Source organism: Mobula birostris, chromosome 8 (genome assembly GCF_030028105.1).
Source record: "Mobula birostris isolate sMobBir1 chromosome 8, sMobBir1.hap1, whole genome shotgun sequence".
NCBI classification, from domain to species: Eukaryota; Metazoa; Chordata; class Chondrichthyes; order Myliobatiformes; family Myliobatidae; genus Mobula; species Mobula birostris.
In genome coordinates this window covers 128,655,167-128,679,193 of record NC_092377.1, presented here as the reverse complement: position 1 = coordinate 128,679,193, position 24,027 = coordinate 128,655,167, and the positions used below count along the sequence as shown (strand labels likewise).

Sequence of the window (24,027 nt, the reverse complement as noted above, 5' to 3'; positions counted from 1 at the left end):
AGACCCTTTTAGTCATGCACCCAGCAACCCTCAATTTAACCCTAGCTAATTATAGGAGAATTTAGAATGACCAGGTATGTCTATTAACTGGTATGTCTTTGGACTGTGTTAGGGAAAGCCACCCTTTCTATGGGGAGATGTACAAGCTCCTTACAGTGGACGCCTCGATTGAACACCGAACTTCTACACCCAAAGCTATAATAGCATCGCGCTGTTATGCTACCGTGGCACCATTGTGTGTGTGAGCAGTGTGCGTGCCCTCCTGCCCTCCATCTTACATGTTTCTATGTACACACATCCCGCAGGAGGCCGTGACAGTGGAGAGTGAGGAACAGCGACTCCTAAGGGTCCACGATGTGATTCAACAGCTGCCTCCCCCTAACTACAGGTGTGTGGGGTGGGTCACACCCTGAATATCCCACTGTGTCTCAGATTCTTGCTCTCTTCCTCTCCCACCATCTCCCCCTATTCCTCTTCCTCTCTCCCTCCACCTCCCACCCACCTCCTCCTTCCCACTCATCTCCCCTCCCCCTCCCCACCCCATGCCTCCCCCTTCCCCCATCTCCCCACCTCTCATCTTCTCTCCCCTTCTCCCTTTCCCCTCACCATCCCCCATCTCCCACACCTCCCACTCATCTCCCTCTTGCTCCCTCTCCCCCCCTTTTACTCTCCCTCTCCCCTCTTCTCTCCTTTCTCTCCCCCCACCCCTTCTCCCTCCTCTCCCCCTTCCCTTCTCCCTCCTCTCCCCCTTCCCTTCTCCCTCCTCTCCCCCTTCCCTTCTCCCTCCTCTCCCCCTTCCCTTCTCCCTCCTCTCCCCTTCCCTTCTCCCTCCTCTCCCCTTCCCTTCTCCCTCCTCTCCCCTTCCCTTCTCCCTCCTCTCCCCTTCCCTTCCCCAACTTCTCTCCCCAACTTCTCTCCCCGCTCCCCTCCCCCCAGCTTCTCTCCCCATCTTCTCCCCATCTTCTCCCCCATCTTCTCCCCCATCTTCTCCCCATCTTCTCCCCATCTTCTCCCCATCTTCTCCCCCACCTTCTCCCCCATCTTCTCCCCCCTCTTCTCCCCCCTCTTCTCCCCCCTCTTCTCCCCCCTCTTCTCCCCCCTCTTCTCCCCCCTCTTCTCCCCCCTCTTCTCCCCCCCTTCTCCCCATCTTTCTTCCCCTTCTTTTTCTTTCCCCCTCTCCCCCTCTCCCCTTCCCCTTCCCCCCTCATCTACCCCTCTCTCCTCAGCCCTCCCCTCCCACCTCTCCCATCTTCCCCCTTCTCAATTCTCTCCCCTCACTTCTCACCCCCCACTTCTCTCCCCCCTCCCCCAACTTCTCTCCCCTCTTCCCCAACTTCTCTTCCTCCTCTTTTCTCCCCCAACTACTTCCTGTAAGCTTCTCCTCTTCTCTCTCTGCTCTCCTCTCCTCCCCTCTACTTCTTCTTGTTACCCCTTCCCCATCTCTCTCCCCATCTCTCTCCCCATCTCTCTCCCCATCTCTCTCCCCATCTCTCTCCCCATCTCTCTCCCCATCTCTCTCCCCATCTCTCTCCCCATCTCTCTCCCCATCTCTCTCCCCATCTCTCTCCCCATCTCTCTCCCCATCTCTCTCCCCATCTCTCTCCCCATCTCTCTCCCCCATCTCTCTCCCCCATCTCTCTCCCCATCTCTCTCCCCATCTCTCTCCCCCATCTCTCTCCCCCATCTCTCTCCCCCATCTCTCTCCCCCATCTCTCTCCCCCATCTCTCTCCCCCATCTCTCTCCCCCATCTCTCTCCCCCATCTCTCTCCCCATCTCTCTCCCCATCCCTCTCCCCATCCCTCTCCCCCATCCCTCTCCCCCATCCCTCTCCCCCATCTCTCTCCCATCCCCCCCTCTCTCTCCCATCCCCCCCTCTCTCTCCCATCCCCCCCTCTCTCTCCCATCCCCCCCTCTCTCTCCCATCCCCCCCTCTCTCTCCCATCCCCCCTCTCTCTCCCATCCCCCCTCTCTCTATCATCCCTCTCTCTCCCACTCCTCCTTCCTCCCTGTCCACCCCTTAACCGTCCCCCCTCCCCTCCTCTCTTCCCCATCCTTCCCCTCCCCACTCCCTCACCCCACCTCCCCACATCCTCTCCCATCTTTCCCCTCTGCCCCTCCCATCTCCCACCTCCTCCCCTCCCCATTTCCCTGTCCCCATTTCCCTGTCCCCATTTCCCTGTCCCCATCTCCCTGTCCCCCATCCCCATCCCGCACCCCTATACTCCACCTCCTCATCTCCCCATCCCCATCTCCCCATTCCCCTATCCCCACCCCTCCCCCGACCCCTCTCTTTCATTTCCATTCCTCCTGCTCCGGTCCATTCCCCTATCCCCACCCCTCCTATTCTCCTTCTCCCCCGTCCCCCTCTCTTTCACTTCCGTTCCTCCTGTTCCGGTCCATTCCCCTATCCCCACCCCTCCTCCTCTCCTTCTCCCCCGTCCCCCTCTCTTTCACTTCCGTTCCTCTCATTACGGTCAGCGTGTCCCTGCCTTATGGTCCTGTGGTGTGACACTCCTCTGTACCGACAGGACGCTGCGCTTCCTGCTGAGGCACCTGTCGACGCTGGCCAAGCACTGCGCCTCCACCGGCATGCATGGAAAGAACCTTGCCATCGTCTGGGCCCCCAACCTGCTGCGGTGAGAGACATTCCCTTCCCTCCCCTGCCCCTCCTACCCCCAAATCTCAGTCCCTTCTGACAGCTGTCCATTGTCCCTGTGTGTGCATGTGTGAGACTTGCCCCCCCCATGAGTCAGAGTGTGTGTGTGTGTGTGTGTGTGTGTGTGTATATATATATATATATATATATATATATATATACACATATATATATATATATATAAATATATATGAGACATCTTCTCCCAAGAAGTGAGTGTGTGAGAGAGGGAGAGAGAGACTTGTTCCCCAGTCAAGGTGTGTGTGTCCATATGTTTGCATGTATGAGACTCATCCCCCAGTGAATGTGTGTGTGTATTTGTGACCCATCCCCTGGTGAGGAACTGTTTGTGTGTGTGTGTGGCAGCAGGGCGAAGGACTGTATGTGAGAGACCTGTCTCTCAGTGAATGTGTGTATGAGTGGCCCGTCCCCAGAGGGAGATTGTGTGTGTATTTGGGAGTCAGTGTGTTTGTGTGTGCAGGTGGGAAGGGGTAGGGAGATGATCAGTTTGTCTGGAGCTCTGGTTGTTACTCTCTGACCCCTGGGTGTCTCTCTTCTCAGCTCCCAGGGTATTGAGGCAGTGGGATTCACGGGGGCCGATGCCTTCCGGGAGGTGCGGATCCAGTCAATCGTGGTTGAGTTCCTCCTCAGCCATGTGGATGTCCTCTTCAGTGATGCTTTTACCTCCGCTGGCAAGGAAGTCCCAGGTGAGGGCAACAGTGGGACCGGGTGGCTCCTGGGCACACGGGGAATGGACTGGTCCCGGGGCACACAGGGAACGGGTGGCTCCCGAGAACACGGGGAACGGGCGGCTCCCGAGCACACGGGGAACGGGCGGCTCCCGAGCACACGGGGAACGGGCGGCTCCCGAGCACACGGGGAACGGGCGGCTCCCGAGCACACGGGGAACAGACTGGTCCCGGGCACACAGGGAAGTGGTGGCTCCCGGGTACACGGGGACCAGATGAGTCCTGGGCACACGAGGAACGGGCGGCTCCCGGACACACGGGGAACAGACGGCTCCCGGGCACACGGGGAATGCACTGGTCCCGGGCACACGGGGAAGGGGCTGGTCCCAGGCACATGGGGAACAGACGGGTCCCGGGCACACGGGGAAGGATCTGGTCCCAGGCACACGGGGAACGGACTGGTCCTGGGCTCACGGGGAACGGACTGGTCCCGGGCACATGGGGAACGGACGGGTCCCGGGCACACGGGGAACGGATGGGTCCCGGGCACACGGGGAACGGACGGGTCCCGGGCACATGGGGAATGGATGGCTCCACAGCGTGCAAGGAACAGACAGCTGAGTGAAGCAGCTCCTAGCCGCTTAATGGTCTGATCCAACTACCTGCCAATATGTAACCCCCACAAACAAGAGCAAATCTACAGATACTGGAAATCCAAACAACACACAGAAAATGCTGGAGGAACTCAGCAGGCCAGGCAGCAACTATGGAAAAGAATATAATTGACGTTTTGGGCCGAAACCCTTCAGCAGAACTAGAGAGAAAAAGCTCTTTACTTCACCCCTCATCCTTCCCAGTTTCTTCTATCACCTTGTGTTTCTTCCTGCCCTCTCCTCTAACTCTGACTCCTCATTTTTTTTTCTCCAGACCTACTGAAGGGTCTCGCCTGATACGTTGATTAGACTCTTTTCCATTGATGCTGCCTGGCCTGCTGAGTTCTTCCAGCATTTTGTGTGTGTTGAATGTGTAACCCCACACTCAGCACCTTCACACCCCACACACTGGGGAAAGTGTCTCATACCAAGATATATACACACACTCATACAGAACCTCGGGAGGCGGCTGGAGGGTTGGGAGGAGGACAGATCTATCCCTCCCTCTGCCTCTCCATCCCTCTCCATCCCTCTCTTTCCCTCTCCATCCCTCTCCTTCCCTTCATTCCCTCTCCTTCATTCCCTCCCACCCCTCCCCTTTTCCTCTTTCTCATGCTTCCTCCCTCCTTTCCTCCCAACCCCCTCCATCTTCACTCCTTCCCTCTCTTCCCCCCTTCTCTCTCTTCCCCTTCTCTCTCTTCCCCCTTCCCTCTCTTCCCCCTTCCCTCTCAATCCTCCTTCTTCCAACCTCCCTCACTTCCCCTCTATCCCCTCCTTCTGGCCCCTCCTGTCCCCATCCCTCCTACCTATTTACTCCTCGTCTCTCCACTTCCTCCACTCTATCCCCTCCTTCCCTCCCCCTCCTTCCCTCCCCCTCCTTCCCTCCCCCTCCTTCCCTCCCCCTCCTTCCCCTCCACATCTCCCCAGACCCTCTTCCCTCCTCCCTCCTCCCTCCTCCCTCCTCCCTCCTCCCCCTCTCACACATCGATCCTCAATGGCAGTGGGTCCCACACATGCACCACCTCCCCACCTTTCTCCCCTGCCACCCTGTGGAGACAAGGACTGACTCTGACCCTTTAAAGCCTCAGTGAATGGAGCACCCGCGGTTGCCCGCAAAGTTTCCTGCACCCCCATGGAATGCCAGCGTCTCCTCACCCTGGAAGAGGCAATGCTCAAGGCTCAGCATGATCGGAATCCCAACTTGAACAGTCAAGTTAGCACGGAGGAGGAAGAGACAGAGGAGGTTTAAAATTCCTTGGTGTGCATCGGGAAGAAACAGATGTTGACATTTCGTGGGAGTTTACACCCTGTTGGCCCAGGGTCTGACTTATAAATGACATTACTCCTTGGAGAAGGTTAAGGAAGAAACCTAGGTTGCCAGACCCCGGGCCGGACTGCAAACCTGCAATTCCCTTTTGAAGAACTTCCAATAAATTATCTTACTTTCTTATTCATATTTTGCTCTCTTGGGAGTTGCTGCTCTGATGCCATCATATTGATCAAGTGATTGACGAAGGTGATTGGTGAGGCTAGAGCAGTGGACGTTGTCCATGTGGGCTTCTGACTCAGCTACTTATGAAGGACGCTTCTCAGACACCTTCCAGAATCAGAATGGGAAATTTGTACATAAAACAAAGGCATAAAAATGCCATAAATTACAAAGATAAATAAACAGTGCCAAAAAAAAGAGAACTAATTACTGTTCTTGGGTTTATGGACCATCAGGAATCTGATGGTGGAGGGGATAAGCTGTTGCTGATCCAATGAGTCTGTATATGTATACGTTTGTATATAAACCTCTCTCTCTCTCTTTCTCACTCATCTTTATCTCTCTCTCAATCTATATATGAAATCTCGAAAGGGGAAAAACTCATTGAATTGCTGTATCTAGCACTTCACCTCCTCTCCGATGGTAGTAAACCAGATGGTGAGGGTCTTTACCACCTTCTTGTGGTGCAGCCTCTTGGAGATGTCCTTGATGATGGGGAGGGTTGTGCCCATGATGGAGCAGGTGTGTACCCTTCAGTGATCCTGTGCTTGGAGCCTCCAGGCCAGGCGGTGGTGCCACCGGTCAGAATGCTCTCCACCGGACTTCTATGCATTTTGATTGGATTCACAGAGGGTGCTGACAAATTGGTAATTGTTTTATTATTGTCACATGTACAAAAGTGTAGTGTAATCACATCAGTACATCAAAGTAGTAAACAATAACAGAATGCAGAATGAAGTGTTTCAGTTACAGAGAAAGTACAGTGCAGGCAGGCAATGTGCAGGGACCATAATGAGGTACATTCTGAGGTCAGAAGTCCATCTGTTTATACAAGAGGTCTGTTGAATAATCTTATAAAGGCAGGATAGAAGCTGTCCTTGAGCATGATGGTACATGCTTTCAGGCTTTTATATCTTCCACACCCCCTCTCTGACACTTTTGCCCCTCTACCCCCCTCCCCCTCTTCACCCCTCCTACTCCCCTCTTCCCTTCCCCTCCCCTCTCTACTCCACTCCCTACTCTCCTCTCCTGTCTCCCCTCTTCCTTTCTCCCTCTCCCCTCTTTCCCTCTCCCCTCTTTCCCTCTCCCCTCTTTCCCTCTCCCCTCTTTCCCTCTCCCCTCTTTCCCTCTCCCCTCTTTCCCTCTCCCCTCTTTCCCTCTCCCCTCTACCCCTCTTCCCTCTACCCCTCTCCCCTCACCTCCCTCATGCTCCTCTCCTCTCCCCCTCTCCTCCTTCCCCCTCCCCTGCCCCATCTCCCCTCTCCCTTCCCTCCCTCCCCTCCCCCTTCCCTCCCTCCCCTCCCTCCCCTCCCTCCCCTCCCCCTTCCCTCCCTCCCCTCCCTCCCCTCCCTCCCCTCCCCCTTCCCTCCCTCCCCTCCCTCCCCTCCCTCCCCTCTCCCTCTCTCAACTCTCTAAATGTCTCTCTCTACCTCTCTCACTCTTTCTTTTTCACTCCCTTCTTTGTTTCTCTATCTTTCACTCCCTCCGTCTCTCGCTACCCTCACCCTTCTGTGACGTAACACTTCTTTTGAAATGCCATCACTGTTATAATGTTGGAGATATGGCAAGTGTTGTGCAGACAAGATTCCACAGAGTGATGTAACAAGGGTAAACCTCAGCCTTAATTCCACTGGGAATCCCACCACCCTCGCCTGGCAATAGGGTCTGATTCACCGGGGCCTTGTTTCAATGGAGTAGTGCTCCCTCCTACAGTTCTCCCTCTGATGGGATGATTATAAGAAATAGGAGCAGGAGTCGGCCATCTGGTCAATGGAGCCTACTCCGTCATTCAATAAGATCATGGCTGGTCAGGCCATGGACTCATCTCCACATACCTGCCTTTTCCCCATAACCTTTAATTCCCCTCCATTCCATACCTACCTGAGTCCACGCACTCAACATTCGCCATATTACCATTCCCCCATCTACAAGGCACCGGTCAGGAGTGTGAGGGGACACTCTTCACTTGACTGGGTGAATGTGGCTCCAGCAACTCTTGAGAAGCTCAAAACTGTCTGGGACAAATCTGTGTGTCTAACCCCCACAGTGTGTGATGGGATGGTGTGTAGGGAGCTTTACTCTGTGTCTGACCCTGAAAGTCTGAGATGGGAGAGTATGAGGTGAGCTTCACTCTATGGTTCTCAGAGTAAGTGTGTGATGGGATGGTGTAGAGGGACCCTCACTCTGTGTCTGACCCTGGGAGTGTGTGATGGGACAGTGTGGAGGGAGCTTCACTCTGTGTCTGACCCTGGGAGTGTGTGATGGGACAGTGTGGAGGGAGCTTCACTCTGTGTCTGACCCCGGGAGTGTGTGATGGGATGGTGTGGAGGGAGCTTCACTCTGTCTGACCTTGGGACTGTGTGATGGGACGGTGTGGAGGGAGATCCACTCTGTGTCTGACTCCGGGAGTGTGTGATGGGACAGTTTGGAGAGAGCTTCACTCTGTCTGACCTCGGGAGTGTGTGATGGGACGGTGTGGAGGGAGATTCACTCTGTGTCTGACCCCGGGAGTGTGTGATGGGACAGTGTGGAGAGAGCTTCACTCTGTGTCTGACCCCGGGAGCGTGTGATGGGACGGTGTGGAGGGAGCTTCACTCTGTGTCTGACCCCGGGAGTGTGTGATGAGACGGTATGGAGGGAGATTCACTCTGTGTCTGACCTCGGGACTGTGTGATGGGATGGTGTGGAGGGAACATCACCCTGTCCTGCAGAGTTTCTCTCTGTTTCAGACCTGTGACTGATGTTGATATGGACGGGGTTTCAGGAGCCAAGCATTGTGGATGAATCCTTTCCAGGTAATGGCCCCAATCCTATCCCCTGCTGGGCACTGACCCTCATCAGCTTCTGCTAGCCCGGCTCCTGCTGTGATCTGTTGCTCTTGAGCTCCGACCTCTCTGCTCCAGCAGCGCTTCGCACTTGCTGCTGTTCTCCCCTTCTTGACGATCATGTAGAGGGGAGTCAGTTGTCTTGACGCTCACGCACGCACGCACGCACACACATGCCACACGAACTCTCACTAGTGGAACAGGTCACACGCTCATGCATGTGCCCACACTCTCAAAGTCTGTATCTCCGGCCATCTGAACAGCCGTGATTTTCTCTCTTGGACGTTTCTCTCTGGTGGGGCTCTTGAATTGTCTATTCCCATAGGTCCACCTGTGTGTGTCTGTGTTGCAGGCACCGCTAACAGAAGTCGAGGCAAGGCCCAGACGAGGATAAGCTGCAGCTCCCGCCTGCTGCCCCTGCAAGACGCTCAGGACTGGGGGCTCGTACACCGGACCAGACCCGGCAGTGTCAACAGGTGTCCCTGTCCTGACCGACCTCCAGTACAGAGGTGAGCACTGCAGAGATCTGGTACATGCCGGAGTGTGCCGAGACTGGCTCTCTGTCATCTGGAAATGCCAGCGCCTTCTTGTGGTAGTGCGTCAGGTGGTGTTTGTCCAGGCTGGTAGGTCACTTGGTGTCTGCATGAGATGGAGGGTCAGGTATTGTCTCCCTAACCTTTGACGCCCTTACTAATTAAGAACCTATCAATCTCCACTTTAAATATACCAAATGACTTGGCCTTCACCACTGTCTGTGGCAATGAATTCCACAGACTCACCACCCTGTGGCTAAAGAACTTCCTCCTCATCTTCATTCTAAGGGGACATCCTTCTATTCTGAGGCAGTGCCCACTGGTCCTCGACTTTCCTACAAATAGAAACATCCTTTCCATGTCCATTCTATATTCAGTACTTTTCAATATTCAGTGAGATGCCTCCTCATTCCTCTAAACTCCAGTGAGACAGATCCATCAAATGCTCTTCATACATTAACCCTTTCATTTCCTTGATTATTTTTATAAAGATTTTATGAACCTCTCCAATGTCAGCACATCATTTATATATGGGATCCAATGCTGTTCAGAATACTCCATGGGGTCTTATAAAGTCTCAGCATTACATCCGTGACTTCCTCTTGTTGTCTTCTTGAAATGAATGCCAACATTGCATTTGCCTTCTTTACAAACAACTCAACCTGCAAGTTAACCGTTAGAGAATCCTGCACAAGCACTCCCAAGTCGCTTTGCACCTCCAATTTCTGAAACTTCTGCCCATTTAGAAAATAATCTATGCCTTTATTTCTTCTGCCAAAGTGCATGACTACACATTATTCCATCTCCTTTGCCCCTTCTGCTAATCTGACCAAGTCCTTCTGCAGACTCCTTGCTTCCTCAACACTTCCTGCCTTCCACCTACCTTTGTATCATCCTCAAATTTGCCATCAATTCTGTTTTTCAAATCATTAACATGTAATGGGAAAAGAAGCAATCCAAATACTGACCCCTACAGAAAACCATGCAGAAAACAGAAAACCAAAATCTGGCAGCCACTTTGCCTTCTGCCAGGCAGCCAATCTTCTGTCCATGCTAGTATCTTTCCTGTAATACCATAGGTTCTTATATGCCGGCCAGTCGTGTAGTGGCATTCGCACCAAACTTTGAGACAAGTGGACCAGGGTTCGAATCTGGCCAGCTCCTTGCACGCTTTCCATCTATGCTGGGTTGAGCGTCAAGCTAGCAACTCAACCTCGTAAAAACGAACAAGAAAATGCTAAAGAAACGGCAAAATTGCAGCCCGATGTGCCACATGGCATGGAAAAGAACAACAACAATAACAGTACCATGGGCTCTTATCTTGTTAAGCACTCTGATTTCAAAAACTTTCTGAAATCTAAGTAAACAATATCCTCCATTTTATTTCCTCAAAGAATTTCAATAGAACTGTCAGGCAAGATTTCCTCTTAAGGAAACCATGTTCACTTCAGTCTACTTTATCATGTGCCCAAACCCTCATCCTTTATAATGGACTTGCCAACCACTGGTAAGGCTAACTAGCCTATAATTTCTCATCTTTTCCCTCCCTCCTCTTAAAGAGTGGAGTGATATTTGCAGTTTTTCCGTTCCTCCCGAACCATGCCATAATCTAGTGATTCTTGAAAGGTCACTGCTAATGCCTCTACAATCTCTTTTACTACCTCTTGTGTAGTCCATCTGGTCCAGGTAACTTACCTACCTCCAGACTCTTCAGCTTCCCAAGCACCTTCTCCCAAATAATAGCAAGTACACTCATCTCTGCCTTCTGACACTCTCAAATTTCTGGCATATTGCTGGTGTCTTCCACAGTACAGATGGATGCAAAACAGTTCATATTTTCTTTCCTTATTGCTTTTTAGTTGCCTTCTGTTGTTTTTTTACAAAGCTTCCCACTAATTTTTGCTGTATTTTGTGCCCTCTCTTTTGCTCTTATGCTGTCTTTCCTTGTCAGCTATGGTTACCTCATCCTCCCTGTAGAATACTTCTTCATCTTTGGGATGTATTTTTCCTGCGCCTTCTGATTTCTCCCCAGAAACACCAGCCATTGCTGTTCTGCCGTCGTTCCTTTTAGCATCCCCGCCAAACATCTTTTGCCAGTTCCTCTTTCATATAGTTCCCTTTACTCCATTGTAATACTGATACATCTGATTTTATCTTCTCCCTTTCAAACTGCAGGGTGAATTCTATCATATTATGATCACTGTCTTTTAAGTGTTCCTTTACCTTAAGCTCCCTAATCAAATCTGGTTCATTACATAGCACTCAATGCAGAATTGCCTTTTACCTAGTAGACTCAACCACAAGCTGCCTTAAAATGCCATCTCATTGGCATTCTACAAGTTGGCAGCCAGCACCAATTTGATTTTCCTAACCTACCTGCACATTGAAGTCCCGCATGACTAATGCTTTTTAAATGCTGCTTTTCTCTCCCATTGTAATTGTACCCCACCTCCTGTCTACTTTTTGGAGGCCTGTATCTAACTCCTATCAGGGTATTTTTACCCTCGCAGTTTCTCAACTCTACCCACAAGGATTCTACATCTTCCAATCCTATGTCACCTCTTTCGAAGGATTTTATTTTATTTTATTACCAACAGAGCCACCACATTCACTCTGCCTAACTGCCTGCCCTTTTGATTCAATGACTTCCCTTCTGCTAATTATGATCTAAAGTGCAGTTATTATTAATAATATTTTATCAATAACTAATTAATAATTTTCATTCCTCAAGCATCCAGTTTACTAATCCCTTTTCCCCTCTTAGCCAGAATCAGAATCATGTTATCACTGACTTACACTCAGTGGCCACTTTATTAGGTACGCTGTGGCCACTGAATGTATGTTTGTGGTCTTCTGCTGCTGCAGCCCATCCACTTCAAGGTTCGATGTGTCGTGCTTAAAGAGATGCTCTTCTGCATACCACTGTTGTAACACATGGTTATTTGAGTTCCTATCACCTTCCTGGCCAATCTCGTCAGACCTCTCTCATTAACAAGGTGCTTTCACCCAGAGAACTGCTGCTCACTGGATGTTTTTTGTTTCTCACACCATTCTCTGAACTCTAGAGACTGTTGTGTGTGAACATTTTTAGCAGATTAGCATTTTCTGAGATGCTCAAAACCATCTGGCAGCAACAATCATTCCATGGTCAAAGTCACTTAGATCGCATTTCGGAATCAGAATCAGGTTTATTATCACTGGAGTGTGTCGTGAGATTTGTTAACTTAGCAGCAGCAGTTCAATGCAATACATAATATAGAAGGAGAAGAAGAATAAAATAAATATAAACCAGTTACAGTATACGTATATTGAATGAATTAAAAATCGTGCAAAAACAGACATAATATATATTAAATATATATATTTAACTGAATAACTGAACCTCTTGACCATGTCTGCATGCTTTTATGCATTGAGTTGCTGCTATATGATTGGCTGATTAGATATTTGCATTAATGTACAGGTGTACCTAAAAAAGTGGCCACTAAGTGTGTATGTTGGGAAATTTGCTCTTTTGTGGCAGCAGTCCAGTGCAAAGGTATGAGATTACTCAAACAAAGGAATAATGCACAAACAATGACAAGGTAATGGTTCATGGGTTCATGCCCATTCAGAAATATGATGGCAGAGGGGAAGAAGCTGTTCCTAAAACATTGAGTGTGGGTGCTTGGGCACTTGTACCTCCTCCCTGATGGTGCTAATGAGAAGAGGGTATGTCCCGGGTGGTGAGGGTCTTTAATGATGGATGCTGCTTTCTTGAGGCACCATCTCATCGATGGTGAGGAGGATTGTGCCCGTGATGGAGCTGGTTGAGTCTACAACCCTGTTGCGATCTTGTGTACTGGAGAACTACAGACTACTTTATGCTGGGTAACTTTGACAAGCGATGTCTCTGAACTCCCTGCAACCTTCCAATCTCTTGGCAGGAACAGGAATGCAGGGAAGGGCCGCAAGGCCGGAACAGGGAGCTGGAAGAGTTTCTTCACCCTGGGAAAGTCCTCGAGTACGACAGAGCGTGATTCTCATCCGGAAGTGGGCCTGCTGTTCCGGGCAGCCAACAGGGGCCGGGGTATTGGATCCAAGCTTACTTCATCGCATAATGGTCACGTCAGACACTTGTAGGCACACAGGGTGGGAATCCGAGAGATAGGCAATGTGTAACAAAGTCCCACTTACACTAATCTCATTGCGTTCTCACATTCATGGAACACAGAATGGTCCTGTTCAGGAATAGGATTCACAATGTTGTGTCAAACTAATTCAGACCATGGCACCTAATCCCTTCAGCTTGTGCAATGTTCCTGCACATTCAGAAACACCTCTGTCGGTCATACTGGCTCCAACCCTATCCCTGGCAGCACAGTCTAGGCACCCACCACTCTCCAGATTAAAAAAAAATTGTCCCACACATCTCCTTTGAACGCACACTCTCACCTTAAATACATGCACTCTGATATTAGACATTGGGGAGAAAAGATACCAGCTGTCTACTCTGTCTAAGCCTCTCATAATCTTACAAACCTCTATCAAGTTTCCTTTCAGCCTCTTCCACCCCAAAGTTTGTCCAACCTCTTCTTGTATCTCATGCCCTCTAATCCAGACAGCATCTTGGTAAAGCCTCTACATCCATAATATCTCAGATGTTGTCTAGCCATAGCGCTGTTCTGTTGAAACATTCACATCAACTGTCCCATCACCCATTCCCGGGATCAAACACAAAGTGAAGCTCCCACTGCACTGTTCCATCATACACAGCTAGGGATCAGACACAGAGTGGAGGTCCCTTCACAGCATCCAATCACACACTCCTAGGGTCAGGTACAAAGTGAAACTACCTTTACATTGTCCCATTACACACTCCTGGGGTCACACACAGTGAGGCTCCTTCCACACCATCCTGTCACACACTCTTAGGGTCAGACACAGAGTGAAGCTCCCTCCACACTGTCCCATCACACACTCCCGGGGTCAGACACAGAGTGAAGCTCCCTCCACACCGTCCCATCACACTCTCCCGGGGTCAGACACAGAGTGAAGCTCCCTCCACACCGTTCCATCACACACTCCCGGGGTCAGACACAGAGTGAAGCTCCCTCCACACCGTCCCATCACACACTCCCAGGGTCAGACACAGAGTGAATCTCCCTCCACACCGTCCCATCACACACTCCCGAGGTCAGTCACAAAGTGAAGCTCCCTCCACACCGTCCCATGACACAGTCCAAGGGTAAGACACAGTGAGACTCCCCCCCCCCCCCCCCAACTGTCTCATCACACACTCGCAGAGTCAGACACGGGGTGAAGCACTTTCCACGCCATCCCATCGCACACACCCGGGATCAGACATAGAGTGGAACTCCCCTAGGCGCTGTAAAACAGCTGAACCTTTCTCTCTGTCGTCTCTCTCAGGACCCAGTGGTGAGTACCGAACACTTCGCTCAGTGAAGAGTGAAGAGTCCCTGTCCTCGCAGACGGGAGTAACAGGTAGGGTGTGACCCTTTCTTTTGGAGTGGTGTCCAATCCTCCTTAGAGTAGGAGCGTGCCGGTACTCTGCGGGACAGGGTGGCGGGGTGGTGAGCAGGGAGCACTATGGGACGAGCGGTGAGGGGAGTGAGGAGCAAATGTTGTGGGAGGGGCAATGAGGAGGGGTGCTTCCCTGTGGGAGGGGTGGTGAGGAGGGGGTGCCGACTGTGGGAGGGGAGATGAGGAGGGAGCAGCATGCCACAGGAATGTTAGTCGTTGCAGCTTTTCTTCTCCCTCCCTTTCCCTTATAACCCATCTCCCCCTCTTCCACATTCCACCCCACCTGCTTCCCCTCTTTCATTCCCTCTCTCTCCTTCCCTCTCTCTCCATTTCCCTCCTCATCTTGTTTTCCACCTTCACTTCCCCTCTGCCCCCTTCCCCCTCCCCCACCCCTCACCCCACCCCTCACCCCTCCCCCACCCCTTCCCCATCTTTCCCCTTCCCCATCTTTCCCCTTCCCCACCTTTCCCCCTTCCCCACCTTTCCCCTTTCCCCCTTCCCCACCTTTCCCCCTTCCCCCTTCCCCACCTTTCCCCCTTCCCCACCTTTCCCCCTTCCCCACCTTTCCCCCTTCCCCACCTTTCCCCCTTCCCCACCTTCTCCCCCTTTCCCATCTTCCCCCTTCCCCCTTCTCCCTCTTCCCCCCTTCCCCCTTCCCCCTTCCCTCTCTTCTCCTTCCCCTTCCCCTTCCCCTTCCCCTTCCCCTTCCCTTCCCCTTCCCTTCCCCTTCCCCTTCCCCTTCCCTTCCCCTTCCCCTTCCCTTCCCCTTCCCTCCTTCCCTCCCCCTTCCCTCCTTCCCTCCCCCTTCCCTCCTTCCCTCCTTCCCTCCTTCCCCTTCCCTCCTTCCCTCCTTCCCTCCTTCCCTCCTTCCCCCTTCCCTCCTTCCCCCTTCCCCCTTCCCTCCTTCCCTCCTTCCCTCCTTCCCTCCTTCCCTCCTTCCCTCCTTCCCTCCTTCCCCCTTCCCCCTTCCCCCTTCCCCCTTCCCCCTCCCCCTCCCCTTCTCCTTCACCCTTCCACCCCTTCCCCCTCTTCATCCTTTCCCCTCTTTGTCCCTCTCTCCTCTCTCCCCCTCTCTTCTTCCCAACCCTTCTCCACCCTCCCCTCTTCTCCTCACCCCTCTCCATCCCTTCCAACAAACCCTCTCTCCCTGTCTTTTCTCACCAGCGCTGCCCCGACACCACAGCCTCCGCCATTCTTCCAGCGCAGACGGGCCATCGGACCGCCTGGTCTCAGTTGATCAGCTCATCCAGCTGCAGAACCCCGGCTTCGCCGAGCCCCTCTATGCCCAGCTCCAACCCCGGCGTACACGGCGAGGACCCGACGAGGCCAGGCCCAGACAGCATGGCCCTGATGGAGAGCGGCCATCCCTCCGTTCCTCAGCTGGCAGCCCGCAGGCGGAGGTCAACGCTCAGAGTCAGGGTACGGCGGGAAGCCAGCAGCTCCACAACAACCTGACAAGAGAACTCCTGCATGAGGAGGGTGGGGCGGGTGGGGCTAAGATAGGGACAGAGAGTGGTGTACGAACTGCAAGGGGTCACAGAGACAGTGGGTGGGGGTGCAGGGACCATAAAGGGTCACAGAGATGGGGAGGGGTGCAGGGACCATAAAGCGTCACAGAGGTAGGGTGTGTACGGAGACTGGAAGGGTCACAGAGGTGAGGAGGAGTGTGGAGACTGGAAGAGGTCACAGAGATGGGGAGGAGTGCAGGGACCGGAAAGGGTCACAGAGACAGTGGGGGGTGCAGGGACCATAAAGGGTCACAGAGACGGGGAGGGGTGCAGGGACCGTAAAGGGTCACAGAGGTAGGGTGTGTGCGGAGACTGGAAGGGTCACAGAGGTGAGGAGGGGTGTGGAGACTGGAAGAGGTCACAGAGATGGGGAGGGGTGTAGGGACCGGGGTGGGGGGCGTAACAGAGACTGGGAGTGATGTAGGGACTGGAAGGGGTCACAGAGATGGGGCAGTTGAAGGGACACAGAGTTGGGGAGCTGTGTAGAGGCCAGAGGGAGTTCTAGGGTCAGAGAGGGGCGTAGGGACTGTAAAGGGTGACAGAGATGGGGAGGGGTGCAAGGCTTGGAAGGGGTCGCAGAGACTGGGAGGGGTGTATGGAACAGAGTTGGGGAGGTGTCTAGGATATGGAGTGGGTCACAGAGATGGGGTTGGGTGTAGGCACTGGAAAAGGTCAGAGATGGTGAGGAGTGTAGGGCCTGGAAGAGGTCACAGAGACAGGGAGGAGTGAGGACTGGAAAGGGTCACAGAGACGGTGAGGTTTGTAGAAACCGGATTGTGGGTCACAGAGACGGGGAGGGGTGTAAGAGATCAGATTGGGGTCACAGAAACATGGAAGGCTGTAGGGACCGGAGGAGAGCACAGAGATGTGGGAGTATGTAGGGACCTGGGTGGGGGGGGGCACAGTTGAGGAAGCATGTAGGGACTCGAGGTCGCTGAGACAGAGGTGGGGGGGTTGCTGAGGACTGGAAGCAGTCAGAGAGACAGGGAAGGGTGTAGGGACCAGACGGTGGGTGCCAGAGATGCCGGGGCAGGGGGCGTTGGGATCAGAGGAGGTCAAGACTTGGAGGGGTGTGGGAGCCAGAGGGATTCACAAAGATGGGGTGTTGTGTAGGGACTGGAAGGGGTCACGGAGACAGGGACGGCGGAGGGGATCACTGTGATGGGAGGGGTCACTTGGACAGGGAGGGGTGGAAAGACGAGAAGGGTGTAGGAGCTGAATAGAGTCACAGAGACAGGGTGGTGAATAAGGACTGGAACTTGCCCTCATCTTCAGCTTTTCTTCACAGGTTGGCTCTGGATCACTCATCGCAAATCCCCCTCCCCAACACCCCCTGTCGCCCCACATCTCCCACCTCCCCTGCCCCCACCACCACCTCCTCTGCCCCCTCCACCACCTCCCCTGCCCCCTCCTCCCCCACCCACAAAGGGCCCTGCCCGGGATATGGCATTAGCTCTGACTCATCAGGCGCACCACGTATTCCGGCATAGACACGAGCCAGGGCGTCAGTCCCCCGAGCCACCCCGACTGCTTCGGACTGTGGCGATGGAAGCTGACCCAGCCTGGAGAGGGTCGGACCACCACGGATATGTCCTGGCTACCTGGCAGGGCCGAGACCACCCCCTGTTCTCCCGGACTCACCCAGAACACGGGCTTGGCTACCAGAGTGAGGAGATGCTGGATCAGGTAAATATGAGGAGACGCTGTATCCTCCTCCCGCAGTGTTCCCTCCCACCGCCCCATCGACAGCATTCACTCCTCACTGCCCCAGCCACAGTGTTCCCTCCTCACCCCCTCCCACAGTGCTCCCTCCTCACCGTCCCTTCCAGTGTTCCCTCCTCAACTCCTCCCACAGTGTTCACTCCTCACTGCCTCTCCCACAGTGTTCACTCCTCACCGCCCCTCCCACAGTGCTCCCTCCTCACCCTCTCCCACAGTGCTCCCTCCTCACCCTCTCCCACAGTGCTCCCTCCTCACCACCCCTCCCAGTGTTCACTCCTCACCGCCTCTCCCACAGTGCTCCCTCCTCACCCCTTCCCACAGCGCTCCCTCCTCACCCCCTCCCACAGTGCTCCCTCCTCACCGCCCCTCCCAGTGTTCACTCCTCACCGCCCCTCCCACAGCGCTCCCTCCTCACCCCTCCCACAGTGCTCCCTCCTCACTCTCTTCCACAGTGTTCCCTCCTCACCGCCCCTCCCACAGTGCCCTCTTTGTGCCCCCCCAGAACAAGGGTTTGACTACCAGAGTGAGGAGAGGCTGGATCAAGTAAATGCGTTGCTCCTTCCCCCTCCCATAGCGGTCCCTCCTCGCTGCCCCACCCACAGCACTTCCTCCTCCACCCCTCCCACAGGGCTTCCACCTCATGACTCCACCCACAGAACCCCCTTCACACCCCCCTCCCACAGTGCTCCCTCCTCACCCCACAATAGCGTTCCTTCCTCAGAGCCCCTTCCTCCTCACTCACTCTCTCTGCCTCCATCTCACATTTCCCTTTACCTCTGTTCATTCTGCAGGTCCCAGGGCCTCCTTGGCCCCCGGATTCGGCCCCCCCTTGGCACCCGGAATCGGTTCCCACTTGGCACCTGGAATCGGCCCCCCCTTGGCACCCGGAATTGGTTCCCACTCGGCACCCGGATTTGGCCCCCCCTTGGCACCTGGAATCGGCCCCCCCTCGGCACCCGGATTTGGCCCCCCCTTGGCACCTGGAATCGGCCCCCCCTCGGCACCCGGATTCGGCCCCCCCTCGGCACCCGGATTCGGCCCCCCCTCGGCACCCGGATTCGGCCCCACCTCGGCACCCGGAATCGGCCCCCACTCGGCACCGGGAATCGGTCCCCCCTTGGCACCCGGAATCGACCCCCCCTCGGCACCCGGATTTGGCCTCCCCTTGGCACCTGGAATCGGCCCCCCCTCGGCACCCGGATTCGGCCCCCCCTCGGCACCCGGAATCGGTTCCCACTCGGCACCCGGATTCGGCCCCCACTCGGCACCCGGAATCGGCCCCCCCTCGGCACCCGGATTCGGCCCCCCCTCGGCACCCGGAATCGGTTCCCACTCGGCACCCGGATTCGGCCCCCACTCGGCACCCGGAATCGGCCCCCCCTCGGCACCCGGAATCGGCCCCCCCTCGGCACCCGGAATCGGCCCCCACTCGGCACCCGGAATCGGCCCCCACTCGGCACCCGGAATCGGTCCCCCCTTGGCAACCGGAATCGGCCCCCACTCGGTACCCGGAATCGGCCCCCACTCGGTACCCGGAATCGGCCCCCCCTCGGCACCCGGATTCGGCCCCCCCTCGGCACCCGGAATCGGTTCCCACTCGGCACCCGGATTCGGTCCCCCCTTGGCACCCGGAATCGGCCCCCACTCGGCACCCGGAATCGGCCCCCCCTCGGTACCCGGAATCGGCCCCCCCTCGGCACCCGGATTCGGCCCCCCCTCGGCACCCGGATTCGGCCCCCCCTCGGTACCCGGAATCGGCCCCCCCTCGGCACCCGGATTCGGCCCCCCCTCGGCACCCGGAATCGGCCCCACCTCGGCACCCGGAATCGGCCCCACCTCGGCACCCGGATTCGGCCCCCCCTCGGCACCCGGATTCGGCCCCCCCTCGGCTGCCTGATTCAGCACCCCTTCGGCCCCCCGATCTGGTACTCCCTCCGCGCCCCCCATGCCGCTTTCGTCGCAGTGCCCACCCCTCCCTTACCCGAGACCCCCGGGAAGGGCCTGCCCGCCCCTCACCCTTTGCCCGTGCTGGCTCCCTCTCTCGTGGCCCCCTCCCCCCTCCCCCACCCTCCTCCAAACACCTCCTGATACCGGGACACCCCTCTCTCCTTCCTCAGTTGCACGGTTCTCCCCCTCCCCGCCGCTCCCGCTCACCCACCAGGCAAGAGGGTCCTGGGAGGGGTGAGGGACCTTGCCCACCTCCTCCCCCCTTTGCTTTCGCTCCCCGACCCACCCCCGCCGACCACCCACAGCAGCGAACGCGAGGGAGGGTGCCATCTGTCCGCTGCCCCATTGCGGTTGTACCACCTCCTCCTCCTCCTCCACCTCCTCCACCTCCTCCTCCCCCACCTCCGCCTCCTCCACTTCCTCCTCCCCCACCCCCTCCCCAACCCCCTACCCTCCCCCCACCCCCTCCTCCGCCCACCCAGCGTCCTCGCCGCCAGCGCAGTCACCACCAGCACCGCCGTACCCCACATCACCGTCACCTCCTGCCCCTTCCCCCATACCACCACCCTGACCTGCTGCTGGCGGCAGGGTGGCCTGAGGTGAGGCAGCGTCTCCCGGCCTGCCCGCGCCACCCTCACCCCCTCCACCGGCCCCCCACCCTCTACCCCGGCCTGCCTGAACGAGCCGTGGCCGTGGCTCGGCGGTATGGCATCGGACCAGCCCGGGACCTCCCGCCACGGGCATCCCTCTCCCGTCACCACCAGCGATGGAGCTTCAGGGGCCTGGAGCGGAGCTTTTGCTGACGAGGAAAGGGAAATCCACCGTCACAACTTCCTTCCCCCAGTGAAAAAGAAGAATAATCGGCAATTTAGCTCTTTCTTGAGTGGTGGGGCATCTGGCAAACGCACCTCCAAGGAATGTCTGTCCCGCTGAGGGTCAGGGGCTCCCACCAACACTGACCTAAGCCAAACCAAACCTCTGTGCCAAGGGTCCAAAGGGAGGGAAGTTGAGAATGGCCTCTCCTTCTACATAAGGTGCCTGGAGATCGGAGGACACCAGAGATTGGGCCAACCCGAACCTCTTCATTCCAACGGTCCATTGATCTCCAACACCCCCCCCCCACAACCCCTCTGCTGGTCAACAGGCTTCAGACAGCATAGACCAGTGAAATCTACTGAAAAACCACCCCCACCCCCTTTCCCAGCCATCAACAAGAAGCCTGTGATGATCTTTGAATCATAGTCACTTACCCATTAGGGGTCAGGGCAGAGAGGGAATAGGTTTCCTGGATGCGACAGGGGGTGGGGAGTTAGATTCGGAAGGAGGATGGGGAATGTGGTGTTGTAGTGGGATACAATTGGGAAGTTGGAGTGGGTCTCAGACACTCGTGATAGATGGTGTAGAGCAGGGGTTCCCAACTTTTTTTTATGCCATGGACCCTTACCATTAAATGATGAGTCTGTGGACCCCAGGTTGGGAACCCCTGGTGCAGAGGGAACTTCATTCTGCGTCTGACCCCAGGGGAGTGTGATGGGATGGTGTGGAGGAAGCTTCACTCCGTGCCTGACCCCAGGAGTTGGTGGTGGAACAAGCTTCACCTTGTGTCTGACCCTGAGAAAGGGTGTGGTGCACGTGGGTCCAATAGGTACTTCCCAAAGTGGGGAAAATACAGGACGTGGGAATTGGTTTATTGTTGTCATATGTGCCAAGATACAGTGGAAAGTTTTGTAAACACAAAATACTCTGCAGATGCTGGGGTCAAAGCAACAATCACAACATGCTGGAGGAACTCAGCAGGTCAGGCAGCATCTGTGGAAACAATCAGTCAACGTTTTGGGCCGGAACCCTTTGTCAGGACCGTAGAGGGAAGGGGCAGAGGCCCTATAAATAAGATGGGGGCAGGGTGGGAAGGAGAAGGCTGGTAGGTACCAGGTGAACCCTACCTTCTTTATAGGGCCTCTGCCCCTTCCCTCTACAGTCCTGACGAAGGGTTCCGGCCCGAAACATCGACTTATCGTTTCCACGGATGCTGCCCGACCTGCTGAGTTCCTCCAGCGTGTTGTCAGTGGGAAGTTTCAGTGGGAAACAGTATGCTGGAACATAACAGAGAAAATCCAGGGCAGACAGACAATAAACTGCAAGGACTACAATGAGGTGGATTGTGAGATCAAGAATCCATCTTTTGCATATGAGAAGTCTGTTCAAGTGACTGTTAACTTTGGAATAGAACTGGCCTTGAATCTTTTGCTACATGCTTTCAGGTGTTTTATTTTCTAGCTGGTGGGTGAGGGGAGAAGAGAGAATGTGGAAGGTGGGGGGTCTATGATTATGCTGGCTGCTTTACCGAGGCATTGAGAAGTGTAGACAGAGTCCATGGAGGGGAGGCTGGGCGTTGTTGTATGGGGAAAGGAATTGATGGGAGAGTTTGCTCAGGGTAGTACTGGTTCACTGGGCTGAATGGTCTAGAGTTTCAATCTCCTGGGCTGTGGGGAAATCAGTGGCACAGGGTGTATTTATTCTGGGACTGCCTAGGGCAAGAGAAACTGGTCCAACCAGCTCCATTCCAGAGGTGCTGGATCATGCTTGCCATGTGGATAGACTGGTTTAGGCAAAGAATGTATGTGTCTGTCTCTCTCACTCTAACACACACCCATACAACACTCGGCTGAGACAGAGGGAGCTCACACACCAGTGAAATGGGAGGGGTTTACAGAGCTAGTGTGGGGTGTAGGAACTGGAGAGGTTCATGGAGACTGGGAGGTGTGCAGGGGCTGGAGAGGCTCACAGTTGCGGGGAGGGGTGCAGGGGTCAGAGAGGTCACAGAGACGGGGAGGGGGTCAGAGAGCTGGGGAGGGATGTAGGGCCAGAGGGGAGGGGTTCACACAGACAGGAAGGGGTGTATAGGCAAGAGGGGGTCACTGAGATCGGGTGGGTGCTGGTACTGGGGAGGGCGGTGGTGACGGATGGGGAGGATTTACAGAGATATACAGTATATGTACCAGCGGTGGTGCGAGGGGGAGCAGGGGCTGCTAGCTGGGTTCTGTAACCTGCTGCAGCAAATTTAATCCAGAAACGCCAACCAACCTGACATCATCTGCTGCCACACCACCAGCACCCTCCCAAAGAACCTTACAGTTCACACCCAACCACCTTGACAAGAACATGCTTCCGAGTACATAACACGAGATTCTGCACATGCTGGAAAATCAGAGTAACACACACAAAATGCTGGGCAAACTCAGCAGGTCAGGCTGCAACTATGGAAATGAATAGACCAAGACCCTTAATCAGGACTGTAAAGGAAGGGGGAGAATGAAGTGCCAGAATAAAGTTGTGAGGGAGAGGGGAAAGGGGAGGAGCATTTTTTCCTTTACTAGAAACTACTGTAGAATATGGGGTAAAGGATGAGTGTGGGAGCAGGGAATGGAGGGGAGAGAGGAAAGGTGGAGGGTGGGAATGGAGTGAGGAAGTGGAGGAGGTAGAAAGAAAGGAGGAGTGGGGTGGGGAAGAAAGAGAGGGAGGGAGTGGAGGGGTAGAGAGAAAGAGGGAGGTGGGGAGGAATGGAAGGAGTTAGTGGGTAAAAGCACAGGGTTGGGTTGAGAGCCTATAGTGTTGTGGAGAACCATAGACAGGAGGCAGCGAGCATGGAGCTACTACAGGAACCTGCATCGGTAGGAGCAAAGGATCAGTTGACTTTTTGTGTTGTAATTTTTCGGCAGGATCCCAACATCAATCCCTCTCTCCCTCCCACCAGTATCAAGGCTGTTCCTCCCCCGCCCCCCAAGTTTCCCCAGTAGACCATGTGTTGCTCCTGATTCAAGAGTCTGGAGCCAACACAGCAACTGTGATTGCCTTCCGATGGAGATATACTGTAACACCAGGACGGATGGGAATTAGAGGGCGGATCTCTTCAAAGAGGTAAAGGTGAGAGAGAGTATGAGATAAATGAATGCTCCTCTGCACAAGGTCCTAACTTTGAAGGATTGCAGGGGCATAAAAGGAGAGTGACGTCTTTCCCTCCCACCTCCTGGGCCTTGCACCTTGAGAGGGTGAATTAGTGAGAAACCAACCCTCCCCCCACTATAATCCAAAGATTTATTTATCAAATCTGTATTGAAACATTCAGCAAAATGCTTCATTTGCGTCGACAACCAACATAGTCTGAGGATGTGCTGGGGCAGCTTGCAAGTGTCGTTATGCTTACGGTGCCAACAACTCATTAACTCTAAGCAGTACCTCTTTGGAATGTGGGAGGAAGCTCACAGGGTCATGGAGAAAAAGTACAAGCTCCTTGCAGACAGCGGCAGCAATTGAACCTGAGCCACGTTACGTTAACTGTGCCTCCAACACCACACGGTATTTACCGTCTGGTTCAGTTAGAAATCATCTTTCTATATATCTAAACTGTGCATTCAAGTGCACTTAATTTCCATTCGTAAGGGTTCTTGTCAGCACTGGCTCAGTGGTACAGGAGGCTGAGA

At 54.7% G+C, this 24,027-nt stretch overlaps 2 protein-coding genes across 3 annotated transcripts; both read left to right on the top strand.

The window, feature by feature from the left end:
- Nucleotides 1-278: 278 nt before the first annotated feature.
- On the top strand, nt 279-5,793 carry LOC140202058 (rho GTPase-activating protein 33-like). Its single transcript, XM_072266915.1, has 4 exons — nt 279-388; nt 2,530-2,637; nt 3,219-3,364; nt 5,082-5,793. The coding sequence occupies exons 1-4, from the start codon at nt 279-281 to the stop codon at nt 5,246-5,248; spliced, it is 531 nt and encodes a 176-aa protein (XP_072123016.1). The 3' UTR covers nt 5,249-5,793.
- A 56-nt stretch (nt 5,794-5,849) lies between these two features.
- Nucleotides 5,850-21,344, top strand: LOC140201691 (uncharacterized). Of its 2 annotated transcripts, XM_072266227.1 has the most exons (8): nt 5,850-6,135; nt 8,218-8,283; nt 8,666-8,822; nt 12,773-12,915; nt 14,256-14,330; nt 15,534-15,788; nt 17,166-17,563; nt 18,391-21,344. In XM_072266227.1, exons 2-8 carry the CDS (start codon nt 8,229-8,231, stop codon nt 20,347-20,349), a joined length of 3,042 nt encoding a protein of 1,013 aa, XP_072122328.1. In that variant the 5' UTR covers nt 5,850-6,135; nt 8,218-8,228; the 3' UTR covers nt 20,350-21,344. The 2 variants fall into 2 exon arrangements, with proteins under 2 accessions (XP_072122328.1, XP_072122327.1); XM_072266226.1 differs by lacking the exon at nt 5,850-6,135 and having other exon boundaries at nt 6,918-8,283.
- The last annotated feature ends 2,683 nt before the right edge of the window (nt 21,345-24,027 follow it).